The following is a 17,462-nucleotide window of genomic DNA, read 5'->3' as shown; positions in this document are numbered from 1 at the left end:
CCTCCCTCGACTTTTGGAACCTTTTGTTGCAGCGGGTCACATATGGTTTACCCGTCACCCTTTGATGGCACATACTCCGTTTTTTTTTTTTTTTTGTGTGTGTGTGTGTTAGCGTCAAAGCAAGAAACCAAGGAGCTCACAATAAATATAGTTCAGTTTTGAAGTGACAGATTTGAAAAACAAAACAAAACAAAAACATTAGATAAAACAAAGTAGTGTGATGGTCCTTCCTTTATTCCTCATTACACACACAAACAAACACACGAACACTTTTTTGTTTTCCAGTTATCTGTATTTGATTTCTGTAATATTTCACATAGCAAAAACATTCATCTTGAATGTATAAACACAATATAAAATCAGCAATGTTTTGATTTAAAAAAAAAGAAAGATTATAGTGCGTGACCCCAAATACAAACAACTTACATTCAACACATAGACTTGCATTCAACACATAGACTTACATGTAGCTTCCGAAACAACAAAAAAGATACTCTCCCTACCTGCCCTCACACACACAACATACACTAGCTGTCCGTCACAAAGTGCTGTCCATGTACCAACTAAACGGGATTAATACTGCATACGCTGTTATTTTCGTGTACAGATATTTTCGTGAATGACGAGGTCATACACATTTTCACGAGATGTTTTCGCGAATCGAACCCAATGCTTCCATTCATGCTGAATTAACAAAGCACATGGAGACAATTTCTCGTGTTAAATTCACGATCCACCTGTGATTCGCAAAATTCGCGAAAATTAAACCCTCGCGAAAATATCAGCTTGTACAGTAGTGGAGAAACCAAGACTACGACTGTATTCATAGAAAGGTAGGACCTATTCATTATAACTCTTTCAGGAACAAAAGCAGGGTAATAATTGTGAAATCAAATCTACTGTTGTGGGCAACCTTAAGGTGTTGACATGTTTTATTGTTGACATGTTTCATAAAACATGTCAACTGAGTAAGCGCTAAGCCAATCAATGCAAGTGACTAGTGGCCTAATCCCAAGTTATTTACAGTCATACAAACAGACCTAATTAGTAATGAAAGGTTTGTTAAAAAAAAAAAAAAAAAAACTTCTGAAAATGAAAGTTTTTATGAAACGTGTACAGATGATGATCAAAAACTCTTCCCTTCCCCACCTTTTCTCAATTCTCTCTCTTGTTCACAAACTGCTTCTCTCCAAGACATCTTTTATTATACCCCCGCCAAACGAAGTTTGAAGGGGGTATATAGGAATCAGCGGACGGTCGGGCTTGGCACAGATGTGTGCCTTGGGTTGTAGATGTGCAAGACGTATTTTTTGACAGTACCCAAAAGTACGTTGCCATGGTAACGGCATGTTATGGGCAAAAATGGGTACAAATCTTGCGTCGCGAACTCCTCCCACAGTTTTTGATCAATTTTTATGAAATTAGGTACAGATGTTCATCTGAATATGTTAATGTGCAAGACACATATTTCCGCAGTGGCAAAAAGTGCGTTGCCATGGTAACGGCATGTTATTGGTAAAATATAGGGCAAAATGCTTCATGGCAGAACTGCTTCATCAGTGTTCTTCCAATTCTCATGGAATTCATATTGAATGTTTGTCTTAGGATATAGGTCAGCATGACACATTTCTTGACAGTGACAAAAAGTATGTTGCCATACAGCTCACATATTATGAGCCAAAATAATGTAAAATTTTGTGTTGCAAACTACTTCCTCAGTTTTTGCCCAATTTCCATGAAACTTGGTACAGATGTGTGCCTTTGGTTGTAGATGTGCAAGACGCATTTTTTGACAGTACCCGAAAGTACGTTGCCATGGTAACGGCATATTAATGGCAGAAGATCAAGGAAAGATCTTGCGGATTTAACTACTTCCTCAGTTTTTTGACCAAAGCTTATGAAATGTGGCACACACCTTGATCTTGGTGGGAAGATGTGGAAGACATATTTTTCGGATGTGTCGGAAGCTGCGTTGCCATGGTAACGGCATATAAATGGCAGAAGATCAAGGAAAGATCTTACGGATTGAACTACTTCCTCTGTATTCGACTGAAGCTCATGAAATATGGCACACACATTGGTCTTGGTGGGAAGATGTTCAAGACATATTTTTTGGACGTGTTGGAAGCTGCGTTGCCATGGTAACGGCATATTAATGGCGGAAGATCAAGGAAAGATCTTGTGGATTGAACTATTTCCTCAGTTTTTGACAAAAGCTTATGAAATGTGGCACACACAATAGTCTTGGTGGGAAGATGTGCAAGACATATTTTTCGGACGTGTCGGAAGCTGCGTTGCCATGTTAACGGCATTTAAATGGCAGAAGATCAAGGAAAGATCATTCCTTGGGTAAGACTGTCGTCACGGGGCGGGGGTATTAATCACCTTAAGTGATATTTCTAGTTTTCTTTGCTTCCTTTATTATTCCTGGCTCCTGATTTTACCTTCTTTCTCAACACACCTTTCAGAACAGTGTACATTTGCAATACTGTGCTATATTGCCATCTTTGAAATCAAAGGCCTTTTTATCCCTCAATATGTGACCTTGCATCACAAAACCAACCAAAAGTCGCACACCGTCAGTTAAATGAGGACTCAAAATAGGTGAAATGGGTGTACCCAGTCAATCTTGAATTTTTCATATTTTCTGAAAGAGCAATTATTCTTCTACATTATTTGCAAGGTTGCAATCATGAAATGAAAGGGCAACTGTGTTTTTAGCAGTTTTTATAGAACATGTTTGTAGTGTGATTAGGTATGCTTTTGAGGCCCCTTTTCATTTCTTAAAAACCCTTCACACACTCTTCACTTTCAACCCTAATAACATTTGAAAGGATGGTGCTACTGCTTTGAAAGTTAGTATAAGTCATTGATAGGATGTGTTGATAGAGCATGCTTAATTTCAGCTCAATTTGGATAATCCCTTCATTGAAGTTACCATAGGGTTTTACATCCTACTTTTTTTTTGTCCCATCCATTGCACAGAGTGAGGCTTGGTTTAATAGATAAAACTCTCGAACAGACCCTATACTTCAAAGCCTCTTTTCACAGTACATACTTTTCCAGAATGTGTGCATTCTTGTCAGTACTAAGATAGGTTAGGAGAGTCCATTTCAATTGAGTTTACATCATTTTAAAGCTTAAAGTGTGCTCTTTCAGAATCTACCCTGAACTAAAAATCCATGTCTGCTTTTTTTTTTTGGGGGGGGGGAGGGGGGTTGTTGGTTTTGTTATGCAGGGGGTCACATATGCATCTCTTGTCTGTTCTTTTGTCTTTGTTAAGTAAACTGCATTAACTCGACAGCTTTGCAGTACGTGAAAAATTCACAACGTAAATATTACAACTTATTAGCATTTATTTCATTGGTTTATGACTTATCTAAAAAAAGGCTGACTGCTGCCTAAAACTGTCACACCCTGGTTACAAATTTGTTTCTGTTTTTTGTTTCCTTTCTCAATGTAGCCCAGATAGAGGAAGAACCATGGAGTATTTACTTGATTATGACTCGGAAGCAGAGATTTTGCTCTTCTTGGTTGGCCAGGATGCTTCTTTTGCCTTCCTTAACTCAGCAAATGAGGTATATTATGCCTTTTGAAACTATTAAACAACTAAGTTATAATATTAAGTATTCATTTTACCCTTGGTGCTTGTTCATCATGCTTGCTTCTTTATTTTTTCATTTAAAATTTATGTGATGGTTTTAACGTGAAATTTGAGATGTATTTCATCTCACACGTAATATACAATGTAATATATTTTCTAAAATCTGTTACATGAATAATTTTGATATTTTGTGTGTTTTGCAATATCAAAATTACCATTACAACTATATGAATGACATTCAATTAGTTCTTATACATCAAGAAGTGACAAATATATTCTGTTGTCACTTTGACACTATTCTCTTGGTATCTTCCTGAAGATCTGGTATGGATACATAAGTACAAGGATCTACATGAAAAAGCTGAGACCATCCGTTGGTTGGGATGCAGCTTACCTGAGTGGACAACAAATATATCCCACTGCCACAGCCACTACAATATCATTATTCTATGACTCCTGGGGCATGCTCTATGAGGTATGCTACTGAACTTAATGTTTGTTCCCAGTGATTTGGTAATTATACCAAGTATTCAAGATTTGATGACCTGTTAGGTATTGTGAAAATATGCCATATGTACATGAGGAAAGCATTCATTTGCTTTAAAGAGTGCATGCTACACTTTGTACTTTGGACATTTTGCTCTTTTTACTTTATAGAAAGTAAAGTATAGAATATAGTATATAAAGTATAGAAGATAGTCTGACACTGTGTCATATTGCATACAAGCTGCAGTGTTTTGACAGCAGAGATGACAATTATAACCATCATGAGTATACTGCAGTCTAAAGTCATATATAGAATTGGTGCAAAAACTCTTCAGTGATAAAATCTATGCCACTTCCTCAAGTAGAATGTTGCAGAGGTATAACAAGTTTTGTCATTCAATGTCAAAAGTTGTTTGTTTTCTTTCATTTTCTGGTTTGTTCTTTACCAGCTCGTTGCATTTGACAACTCCTCTGGTGCTCAGATAGAGAGACGACATATCAACACTGGAGCTATTCTGGCATATAATTCATATGTTGAAGGCAAACGGGAGATGGAAAACATTGAAATCGGTCTGAATGATGAGCATGGTGATGGCTCAGTGCATTATCAAACCCAGTAAGTCTCAAAGTAGATATGAGTAGTATGAGTTGGCATGCAACACTTGAGTGCTTTTTATGCATGTTTATAAAGAGCTATTCTAGTTTTTGACCCATGTATAAGAGGTAAAAAGTGGGCAGGATGCAATATCAACAGCTTGGACAAGTCTTTGATTAAAGGGACCATTGTCCTCGGAAACAAATCAGGATTATTTTCATTTGCTTCACTGCCATGTGAGATAACCAAGTTATTGTGCCGTTTTGAGCAGCATGCTTGTGACCATACTCTATCAAGATATGGCTTGTTATAATACCTATCCATATAAAGGAAAGCATGAGACCTCGGTGCCATGGTGTATTTTTGTCCATAAGCTTTGATTTTTTTTTTCATTAATCACCAGCTACTTAGCTGGGATCAAATCAGTTCACATTATTTTTCTTTTACAAGACACAACTGGAAAATATGCAACAGTTGGCAGTTGAAGTTTTGTTTCCTACGCCAGTGGGAAAATATGATATAAATACTGTATAAACTTGGAATGTTTTCATTTCTGATCTTGCCATTTCCATCACTTTTACTTTTTGATTGTTTTGATTCTTGGAATCAAAAACATGCAAATTTCATCTTACCTGATTGAGCACCAGAAATTATTCCCTTGAAAATTTCCACTTTTACAATAAAGCTATTACCTGCAGATGATGCTGCAATTTATTGTTTGTTTTTTTTTCTCTTTTGTGCCATATTTCATGTGCAAAGTCAACATTGCAGTATTCACTTTTATTTGAGTTATAGTTTCTGTGAGAAATGAATACATTAACATTTATGATTATAGATGCATCAACAAACATTGTTATACAGAGAAGAAAAGAAATATCCAACTGGTGGACCAAATATCTCACATGAGCATTCCTAGTAAACCAAAACATACAATTTTTAATCTCTCTATGTACTAATTAAAGAAGAGGAAGAGATATCTCCAGAGAAGATGAAATTACAAATATGAGCCTGCATGATGTGGTTGAAGAAATCAAAAGAAGGAGAAAGCAGATGGACAATAGGAGAGAATAGAAGAAAAGGTAGTGGAAGGGACAGAAGAGAAGAGTGTGGAAGAGAAGGAGAGAGGAGTAAATGGAAAAGCAAAATGGAGAAGAGAGGAAGGGACTTCATTCCAATGTCAGTGTAATGAAATTTCAAGCATAATGAACTTGAAAAGCTTCCCAATTCAAGTTTGTTTGGATGGCATTATTGTTGATTACCTGTACAGTCATTACACTCTCCAGTAGAGAGTACATGCCATGGCGATAGTATTAAAAAATAGCAAGGCATGTAAACGGGTGAGTCCTTGCACAATTGATACGCAGGATACCAGCAGCGTATAATGGAATTAACCCTCACAATTTGTTTTCAGCTGTGAATTCCTTTCATATTCCTTCTCACTCCTGTCAGATCTGTCACCCCCTTAGTGGAATGCCAATGTCCCTACGAGAGCATTGTCTATGACATTGAGCAAGTCTTCCACTATGAGAGAACAGAGAGCTACTTTTTGGGAGCTCCCCAACTGAGAGACAGCACTGGTGGTCACTGGAACACATCACTCGTGGTCTACCAGGCCATTGTACACTTTTTGCTCTCTGAAAGAACAGCTCATCACACACTTCAAAAGAATGTTAGTGTAAAACCTTCAATCAATGTTAGTCACAAAGCTGTAATTTAATATTGATTTTACGTTGAGCCTCCCTGTATTAAATTTGTGTGTCATATTTGCAAAATTGCAAATGCACATGGAAATTCCTTTGTATTCTAAACTTGATGATGGACACATATTTTTCTTCCTTCATTCATGGACTTAGAACCAGTAACTGGTCACAGTCATACCAGCTAGTGATATGACATCATAGATTATGGAATACTGTATACACCATACATTTTACAGTGCTTTTATTTTTAGCGAATTTCACAGGTCAACCGATATTCATGAGAATATTTCCTTATGTAGCAAGGCAACGTTCATGGTTCATGTTCATTTTTGAAGTGGGATATCATCACTTATTCTCTTGAAAAGGGATAACTCATATTCCTAATTCAATCACTGTGTTTCTAGATCATGAACTTAACTACTTGCAAAATTGTCTTACAAGTCCTGATTTGGAACAGATGTGTATGAAATAAATGGTGTTTGCATTACTAGGGATGAAAACTATTACATAAATGTGAATGTGTTTAGGAGTGGCAAATACTAACAAGCAAAGTTTTGATGCTGTCCTCTGTATAGCAGTCAGTGATGTAGCATGTGCATCATTCCATGTCTGTTCTGCAGAGATGAATTCTTATAGACAAAGAGTCTACAGCTTAGCAACATCAAGGGCAAATGCTTAGAATTTGCATCAAAACTCTCTTTTTATGTGATTGCATATATGTATAGTAGTATTCATGTACATGTGAAAAGAAATATTGGCTGGTAAAACATAAAATTCATGCAGCATTCCAAATAATTTTGGAATTAGGTTGTGCTGAACATCTTGCACCATACAAGATTTAATAGAAGATAGCTAAGATATTTAAAGAAAAAGTTTAAGACTGAATTGTACACACGCAATTATTTTCTTTCTGTATTGATTTAGGACTATATTTGCACATTTGAAGAGATTTGATGCAACAATTCTATTCCACATCGTTTTTCCACTCATGTCATGCTTGGCACGGATGCTTCACAAATCAATTTTAACAGTTTCACTGGCCTTACATACCCATTGTTGGTGGTGTTTTACATTTATTTCACACTTATTTTCTCATTTTGCACGACTAGGAACTGGCACAAGCCAGCCACAGTCCTTTCCGCTGGTGGCATGAAGACACCAAGGCATTCAGTGCCTTTCACGAGTATCTCTTCCGAAATAACCAGATTGAATCAGGAATTCACATTGACCCAGGATCTTACTTCCTCTATGTGAGTTGATCATTTTCCTTCTGAATTAATGGTTTTCCTATCTGAAAGGATTCCCATATAATGTTGAGAAACATATATCAGTACTGAGTATCAAAGCCTACAGATACCAACAGACACATGCTATATTACAGTATGTTGACTATGTTGATCAAATCACAAGTATGTTTTTGTAGTGATTTTTTTCAGTCAAGGCCTTTAAATATGTGTATTCATGAATGTATGTGAGAGTGTAAATACCACTGATGTCCGTGTTTGCTGTTTGAAAACCGTTATGTAGTACTGACAGGAACAGGATAGAAGGTAATTGAGTTAAGTGTTACCTAAAGCTTACCCTCATGAATATTGCATTTACAGCGGCCCGACCATTCTTGCTCAAGACCCGTTCTGCCACACACTGTGTTCCTGGACAAGCACGATATGTTCCGTTTTGATGTCTACCTCAGAGTTGGTCTACTTGACATCAACATGGATTTGGATGACCTTCGCATCTCCTTGGAAGTCTCTGATGAGAACATTCTGGCGGTTGAGACACAACGCTGGATGTACCCTCTGAACAGCACCATTAGATATGAGGTTCCTGCTACAAATTTTCATGGCAAATCTCTTCATTATCATTATTGAATTTAAAGATGGTGATGGTCTTGCAATGCTGCTTTATAGTTTTCTAACACGTCAGATTGTTGCAAACTTAAATATTAGAGAATTTGTACCCGCGCAAGAGCTTCTTATCATTAGAGCCTATGAGATTGTCTTAAAAGAACTTCCATGAATATGTATCTTTCATCATATATTGTTGGATTAATCAGTCCAAGAACACATTGCTAATCCTACCTGGAAATAAGATTTCAAGTAAACATTTTTATCAGGTCACAGAAATTACATAATGGACATGCTTAACTAGAAAAATTACATAGACCTTTGCCATTTTTGCTTTAGGATGTTGTGGCACAGGTATCTTGAAGTCTGCCTTTTACCAGAATACCTTAAGTTTGTTTGTTGTTGTTGTTGTTTTTTTTTAGATCAAATGAAACGGGCTGTCAGACCATGGCTACGTTTCATTTTTGTGAAATAGTACAACATTGAGGTATTGCACTTCTCTGATTGGCATGTTTTGGATTTTGTATTAAGTTATACACAAGGGAAAATCATTCTAAACATTTTCATAGAAATAGTAAAAGATGGCAATTACTAACCAATGAAATATCACACATGAAAGGTTATAAATCAAATTCATTCAACAGAAAAAGTGCAATTCGCATGTGTGCTCTTCTTATAATTCATGTGTTTTTAAAGTTAAGCCAGGATGTATTTGTGTCATGACCATTCCTGTAGGTCATTCTAGTGGACCAGGGTGCATTGGTACACCAGTCTGGTCCAGGGTCCAGCTTGTATCCCACTTCTGTCCTCCTCCAAGTTTGGCACTCATCATCCTCTTGTTTCACGCCTGATCAAATTACTTCTGAACCTGAGGTAACAAACTCTTCATTGTGTGTACCTTTGTAACTATCATCCTCTTCTAATCTAATTTGATTTTAGTGCAATGACACACTGCCAGTGATGTCCCTCAGGTGTATACATAAAAATGGTTAGAAAATCAACATGTTTTTGTGACATCATAGGTAGCTTGTTGTAATTTTCAAACTTGTCACATTGCCATTCACCATGTGACTTGTAGTCACTCATAGGATTACATAGTACGTTCACATCTAATTTAGATAACACTTGTAGTAAATGTGATATGCTGGTATATTTAAAGGACACAATGAATCTCAGTAGGTGTTTCCACAGGAATTGCTTGGTGTGAAAAATTAAATGCCATCCTGTTATGGTGTTGTAGTGAATATATGAGAAGATACTGTATACGCCATATATTTAGCGAGTCTAAATTTTTGCGAATTTAGACTTCCCGACAATTTCGTGAGTGGTTAAATTCGTGATCATGGAGTACTGTATTGAATGGAGAAGTGTATACGTGTGCACACATTCATATCGGGATCAGAGTCAATACTTTTATGTGTCTTTAGTTTCGCGAATAGCGGCTTACTCGCGAAATTCGCGAAAATAAAAACCTAGCGAAATATTGGGCATATACGGTATTTGAGAGCATGTTATCATAATGGGCTATACAAGTATATATGTTTATTTCACTTATGACAAAAAAAAAAAAAAAAAACGAACAATGAAGTTTGGTTCACCTGTTACTATTTCTTTTTCACCTGGCTATCTCTCACTTCAAAGATATGCCAACATGTTAAATGACATGCATTCTTTGGTCTATCATCAGCTATGTATGTGCATGCATGTTTCATTGTGTAATCTCTGGGCAATCTATGATGATATATGTTCATATATGTGACCATGCATCACAAAACCAACAAAAAGTCGCACCCATTGATTTTACGTGAGGACTCAAAAAGGGTGAAATGGGTCAACTGAGTCAGTCTTGAGTTTTTCATATTTTCTAAAAGAGCTATCCTTCTTATACACTATTCTTTAGTTTGGGATCATAACATTAATGGGATAGTGTGTTTTGAGTAATTTTTCTTGACGGCCCGCGCATGCACACACATCACATGCGCACAAATTTCAAATCCATTGACTGGATAAGATGTCTGTGTGCGCATGCGCTAGCCGTCAATTCAGTGTAGCTCTCCCAGGTTCCTCTCGACCGAGTCACATTAAGTCATCAATTCGAACAGAAAGGGACTATTGACAGAACCAAACGTTGCACGAACCCTGTTGTCAATACTTCAACTTCATTGGTAAGTCTTCAAATTGAAGAAAATTTTGATTTTAGGTTGATATTTGTCCGCAATACTATATACTCTGTCATGATCCTGAATGCTACAGTCCACAGCCCTATTACGCTATGCGTATGGGGCTGCTGGTCACAGTTAGGTTAGGCCCTACCTAAAATATTTCAGTAGGTCCTAAATTGATGTACGTCCTTATTTATTTTTACAAAAGTTAGATGGCAACATGCTTCTCTTCGTAAGTTTTAATGCTCCAAACCAAAGATAGTAGTGAAAAACTATGTACATGTATGCCTGTAGCTGTACAGCTATACGCATTTTTCTCAAACAACTGATGATTTACAGGAGTGAGGGAGAACTAGACAGGCTATGGTACTGTAGGCGAGTAGCTTGGTCGTGTTTGTAGTAAAGTTACTAAAGACAAGTTAAATACTGAATACATCTAACCTTAGACTAAAAGCGCCATGAGCATCTTTTGATGGACTGTGCGCTATAAAAGTATACACTATTATTATTATTATTATTATCATTATTATTATCATTATTATTATTATTATTATCATTATTATTATCATTATTATTATTATTATCATTATTATTATTATTATTATCATTATTATTATCATTATTATTATTATTATTATTTATAACAGCGACTGGGCTGTGTATAGAAATCTACTACCTAGTTCAAACTACTCAAGTAAAATTAAAAAGTCAGTGTCTAGATAAACATTAGATCTAACCGTTACAAGTAAATTTATTTTCATTTTTTTTTAATAGATCTAACGTTACACCCCAGACGGTATTACAGTTTGTAGATTACTAAGCTCTACCTCAGAAAGAGTCGAGTCTAACCGTGTTAGACTATTAGTCTTTGAGAATAGGCAGTACAAGTAGAAATTTATTTATTATTTTATGGGAGTTAGAGAGGCGCTGTAACATTATAGGCCCTACATACATTTCAATCATTCATGTACTTACACATCATCTGGATCTGGATTCCTTGAAGTTGTTGACTTGGCCTGGGGTTGCTTGATTGGCGTAAGCCGTGGCATTGGACGTGCAGGCAGCTGGGTCGACATCTAAGTTACAATTCCACCATGCATGCTGTAGCATGAATTTGCACATTCTAAATTCCTGCAAAACTGTTCATGCAACTACAGCAAGTGGAAAGCAAATTTTTCATCGGCACGCTGACGCTGAAGCTTCCCCTTCTGGCCTCTTACTTGTCCTAGTAAGCATGCTAGGAACGCGGCTCTCTGCATTCTCCACTCATCGATAGCGTCATACAAGTAAATACGTTTGCAGTCTTTCGAGTTGGACGCCTGTTTGATCTCCATTGTGAAGTTTCATTACTAAATCAAAGACTATAAGCCGAACTGAACTAAACTGAAGCAGTACTTTTTATTGCAAACAGTAACGCACACCACACACATTGATATCGACGTACCGATGACTTTATATCGACTTTGTATGTTACGATCCGGCCAAACGTATCACAGCTGACATGGGATATGCAGCAGACAATATTGCACAATGATCAAAACAACAAAACAACCCGCCATATGCATTGCAACTTGCTATATATATGAAGCTTAGAGTTTTAATATTTCTTCATTAAACAATATTTATAAAACTAAATATGTAATAACGTATTATATAAATAACCTATAATATTGTTATAGGATATTTCCAGAAATTTCAAAATATTATTGCTTAGATTGCTGAAATTGGCACCACAGTGCAAATAAACACAGACTATGAAGCCAGGTACGTACGTACACACACAGCTCTCTCAGTTTACGTGTCATGACTGGAGCCCGTAGGAGAGATTTTCATGCGTGTGGCTGTTATGCGGTTTCATGCGTGCGCCCATTCGGTAGGTATTCGGGCGTCCATGTTGAAATTAGGGTGGACGGCTCGCACGGCTCTTGTAGTCTAGCTGGGTGTTCGCTGGTGCGTAGCATCGTGTTCGGCATTCGGTACGTACGGGGGGTACGGTAACGGGAGGAGCAGCGTGTCGTACTGAGCTGCAAATCGCCTCCGACGATTGAGCGCCTTTAACTAAAAATCCATGTCTGGCGACTTTTTGTTGGTTTTGTGATGCAGGGTCACATATGCAATTTTTTTAATAGGATAAAAGACAGAAACTTTGCCTTAAATTTTGGTTCTTGTGAATATTACCAGTGAATGTTTTCAGAAGAGAGTGCATGAGTTTGCTCAGGAATTACAATGTTTGTATTTTGCCTAATGCCATCAGGGTATCCACAGCATGGATGTGATGTTGGGCTGTCCACCAGGAAGAAAGCTTGTCTTTGACCTCAAGCTCAGCATAGAGAACCTGAATGAACAGTTTATCTATGACTGCCCCATCAAGACGGAGGGGAGACCCTGTCTACACTACCATCATGGTAAGTGATATACAGATACAACATAGTAGGTTGGGCAATCGGAGTGGGAAAATAAACAGATAGTAAACATTATACTCCTCGACGGCAGAGGAGAAGGAGGAGGATTTGATGTTCCCTCTGGTTCCATTGTTTGAGCTTTCGAATCTGCAAAGCAAGCTTGGGGTCATTATTGTGTGAGGTTAAACTACTTTTATGTTATAGGTTTTATTTATGTTGCCATCTTATCCTTTTGGGGCTTTGACTTTTGTTTACATCAGCTACATGTGGATTGTACTGTGTTTTAATAGCAAAGAAAAAAGAAAAGAAAGAAAGAAAGAAAGAAGGAAAAAATTAGCACAGCTCTTGAATACTTCCTGCACTCAGGAAAAATCCAGAACCAAGAATAATGATTGATTGTCATTAGCATTGGCATGAATGCTTCAGTAAAAATTATCATGTACATAAATTCTCAGTAGTTGCAGTAAAGTTATGCAAGCAGCACAGCTTCAGAGGATTGTCTTGCTCAGGATAATTGTGATTGATTCAGGTGAATTATTCTCTCCAGATTTTCGGCCATTGTTTAAGCTGGTTGACTTCACAACAGGAGAAGCAACTCTCTTCACTGGAATGTACACTTTAGTGGTGCTGGGTGGCAGCTACATCAGTGCAGATGACATCACCATTTTCAGCCCAGAAAAGCAGGAGAAATATAACAACTTCAACAAGTATGACTCTCAGTGTGTTATCATTCTGGCCTACCAGGGGCTGTCTAAGAATCAAAACTTATTTAGGAGCACATTGAACAACTAATGCTTGTTTTTGTCTTTCCTTTTTTTTTTTTTTACTTTTTTTTTTTACTTTTTCCATTTATCAGCTCACTAAGCCAAAGGGCTAGCAAGTGAGCTATTACAATTGTTCACCATCTGGCATGTGTTGTGCATCATGCATAAACGTGGGGGGGGGGGGGAATTGTAGTTTGTATAAGTGATGGGGAGGGGGCCTGGATCGGGACCCAAATGGCTAAAGTGAGGAGGGTGTTGCCAAATGTGCCTGCCCACAATCCCTGAATCTCAAGAATTTGGAAATATTGTGCCTCAATAGGAGTGTTATGAAAACAAAGTGCGCTGCTCAGATGCACAAGTGCACTTATGTATGTACAAACCATTTCATACCGATTGCAAACTGTAAACACCCTCGAGATGGCAAACGAAGTATCAGACATTTGAAGAAGAAAAAAAATGACCCATCATTGTGTAACTTTATGTTTGTTGTAACTTCAAAAAATGTCTTGTGGCAAGGATAATACACTCCTCCTGCTGGAAACTGTGTGCAATGCTGCAGTACACAGTACTAACTTTAATAAACCAATTAATGGGTGAAATATATCTCCAGTGTCATTTTCCAATATACCTTTAATAACACCCATACATTTTTATATTTAAATGCTATTATGTTTGTATCATACATGAAATGTAGACTGGGAAAAATTACCCTGTATGTAAAGCTTTATTGAAACAACAAAATTGTCCCTATTCAAAAAAAAACCCCAACAACACATGAACAAGCAGCCTTTTGATCAGCGTTTCCTACAAGCAAAACTGAGAAAATGATGTTGCACATGAAGTGTGTGAACTTGAAACATGTACAGTGCCCAAGTGGGCACACTTCAAAGCTGTGGCTTTTATAGCACTATACATACAATTATTTTATAAAAATTCTATATCATTACAACTTTGATTTATGATATTTGATATCAGTCACTCTGGTGACTGACATTAATGTATTAATGTGTTATGTCCTAATCATAAACATTTTCCTTAGGCAAGGACAACGTATCTGGAAACCCATTGAGAAGGAGAGCATCTCTGCGGGCAATGAATCGACTCCTGTGTATTCCCACACACACAACGGGGTCACCTGGATTTGTGAGCAGCACTCGCCGTGTGCTGATGTTCCCATGCTCAACTTCCCCTACAGCCCAGAGTACTACTTCCTTATTGAAATGTCAACACTTGGGGTGGATACAGAGTCAACATACTGTCACTACAGTTTGCAGTTTGTTGTCCATGTTCACGGAATGGATATCAGCGGGAATAAAGCTTTAGTCATTGTTGCTGTAAGTGAAGGCTAATTTTGCAAGTACGTTCCAAAGATTCTGTAAAAATACAACAAAATATTCAAGTTCTTGAAACTGTATTAGCTTTTATTTTCGCAAAATTTGCGAATTACTGTTGGATCACGAATTTAACAACATGCAAAATGTCGCCATGTGCAAGGGTAATAGTGCACTTACAAAAGGCTTGGTGTCCATTTGCGAAAATAACATCTCGCGAAAATATCCGGGACCTCATACGCAAAAATATCTGGATGTGAAAATAATGGGCTATCTATCTATAGGCAATGGGATAAAGAAGTAAGAAATTTTATGCGCTACGAATTGATACAAAACATTAGAAAGATAAAGAAATGAATTAGGGAAAATAGATTGAATTGCTGTTATAAATTTGGTAAATATGAACAAGCAAGACTAAGTGGGCAAAAACAGTTTTTATGAGATAAGTATCAAATAAGTTTTTTTTTGCAGATGTGGGGGGGATATTCCAAACATTTGATGCACCAACAGAAAAACAAAAAAAAAAATAGTAATAGGAATTCCAAGACTGTCATTTGTTTTGGGAAAAAACCCCAACTAGTTTTTTTAGTGTTCAGTATTGATTTCTGTTTTCCCCCTTATGGTTTCAGGGTATATATCCCTTAGTATGCATAGATATTTTGCTTCTTCTTGAGCTATTGCTGTATCATTTTCAAGGCATACTTGTGTCAAGTAGTCCTTTAATGAAGTAATTGGCTCTGTTCTTTCCATTTTTGATTGGCAGTGGTCATTTTTCGCAAGTGTTTTGATGGTTGCTATTTTCATCATCTGTAACTACGACAACAAGAAGTTGTGGAGGCGCATCCGAAGCACCTGCCAGACCACAGACCCACGGGTTAAAGTAGTACCCGTAGCTAGTGATTCCTCAGAAGAGGTGGAGCTAGAAGTCCACTATAGGGAGGGACTTAACTACCATCCGGCAGGTATGAGAACTCAAGCTCAAGTTCAGATTAGATCTTTGTGTTCATTATTAGAGGTGGAATTCTCCTTGCAAAGATGTTTAAATTGAATTGACATTTTGTTACATTTGACAACAAATGATGCAAGTTACTGTGGAAGTGAAGTAACTTATACAAAAATGAACACATATTAAGGTGAAAACATAGTTCTGGTAAGGGTCAAAGCGAGGCTGAGTTGTACCCGAGTCCGAGTTAGCCTGACCCAGTTCTAAAATTGTAACTCCGGCAAACCTTTTTGGTTAATAAATATTTTTGCATTTTCGTCGTAACCCAACGAATATCTTGTCATTACAGCATTATTCCACACATTTCTTAGGCATACATGTGCATTTTGGAGCAAAATTCGACAATTCTGCATGCGTACCAGAACTATATGTTTTACCTTTAACCCGTTGAGGACGAGTCCCGAGTATACTCGGGCAGGGGTCTATGGGAAATGCGTGTTGTAGCAAAATCAGTCCGTCCTCAACGGGTTAAAACGCTCTTGATCTGTGGCAAATGCATGGGGTTGTAGGTTTCATTTGGATGTACAGTGCATGACAGTGATGTGTTACAGTGAGTCCCATGTTTTCACCACACCAATTGATAACTGTGGAGTCAATCTGTGGATGACTCACTCTTTACATGCTCATTTCATTGTGCTGTAAAGCAAGTAAGGGCCCCTTTCCATAGGACAGAGACCATTGGGTATCTATAGAGAGAAAAAAAAAAAAAATCAGCAGGATCTCTTCGCAATCTCAAGACCAACAAGAGGTTGTGTCTCGTGAAATGCTGTGGAGATCCTGAGTTGAGCAACATCTAAAATTCTCAACAATCTCTCGTTAATTTTTGGCAATCTGTCATGCAATGCATAGCCATTCCTTGATTTCTCACTGATCTTTGTTACAGAAGTTACAAGTGGTTTTTACTGTTTCGTCACTGGTTTTTGAATGATATTCACTGATATTTCCATTATAGTTGTGGAAAATTCTTAGATGGTAGATCAGCAGATGGCTCAGAGATGTGATGAAGACCAAGCCAACCATAGCATAGGGAATTTCAATGCATGATTCTTGAAAAATCATGGAAGACCTTGGAGATCACATTATAGAGCTCACTGTAATTCTTGGGACACTCAATGTTCTCTCAGCAGTCTTGGTTCTCTGGAAATGGAGATGAGTGTAATGTTTCTACTTTCTCACCCTGTCTTCCTTCAACAGATCCATCTACTACCAGTACCGTCATTGAAACACTTCTAACTAATGATGAGGATTATCCAGAACTACCTAAATCAGGCAAGTTGATGTCAACATGTTGATAAGTCAATACATTCAATTTGTGCTCACATGCGCAGATCGAGACACAAAACTAAGCATTTCAAATGTTCGTGTGTCTACGTAAGCATGCAGGAGATAAAATGAACAAGTCATTCAAGCGACACAATTCCCACAACACGCACAGCGCTCCATCACACACAGACACACAGACACACACACACCCGAACCGATATCACCTTCCTTCCTGATGAAACAACTTAAATTCCCAATAATGTTGATACATAAGACATAATGGACCGCATGCATAAAAGCAGCAT

The 17,462-nt window shown here is 37.5% G+C and overlaps 1 protein-coding gene across 1 annotated transcript in view; it reads left to right on the top strand.

Annotated features, from left to right (window-relative positions):
* Window positions 1-17,186, top strand: part of LOC140232964 (cation channel sperm-associated protein subunit gamma 1-like) — a 28,798-nt gene extending 11,612 nt beyond the window's left edge. The window contains exons 3-14 of the mRNA XM_072313106.1: window positions 3,464-3,578; window positions 3,924-4,079; window positions 4,540-4,706; window positions 6,135-6,354; window positions 7,495-7,635; window positions 7,990-8,208; window positions 8,968-9,105; window positions 12,649-12,799; window positions 13,344-13,503; window positions 14,600-14,894; window positions 15,655-15,853; window positions 17,089-17,186. Coding sequence (XP_072169207.1) covers window positions 3,464-3,578; window positions 3,924-4,079; window positions 4,540-4,706; window positions 6,135-6,354; window positions 7,495-7,635; window positions 7,990-8,208; window positions 8,968-9,105; window positions 12,649-12,799; window positions 13,344-13,503; window positions 14,600-14,894; window positions 15,655-15,853; window positions 17,089-17,186 — 2,059 coding nt within the window. The remainder of the gene's footprint in view (window positions 1-3,463; window positions 3,579-3,923; window positions 4,080-4,539; window positions 4,707-6,134; window positions 6,355-7,494; window positions 7,636-7,989; window positions 8,209-8,967; window positions 9,106-12,648; window positions 12,800-13,343; window positions 13,504-14,599; window positions 14,895-15,654; window positions 15,854-17,088) is intronic.
* Window positions 17,187-17,462: the final 276 nt, after the last annotated feature.

This window comes from Diadema setosum, chromosome 1 (assembly GCF_964275005.1).
Source record: "Diadema setosum chromosome 1, eeDiaSeto1, whole genome shotgun sequence".
Lineage (NCBI taxonomy): Eukaryota > Metazoa > Echinodermata > Echinoidea > Diadematoida > Diadematidae > Diadema > Diadema setosum.
This window is presented reverse-complemented; position numbering and strand designations above follow the sequence as displayed.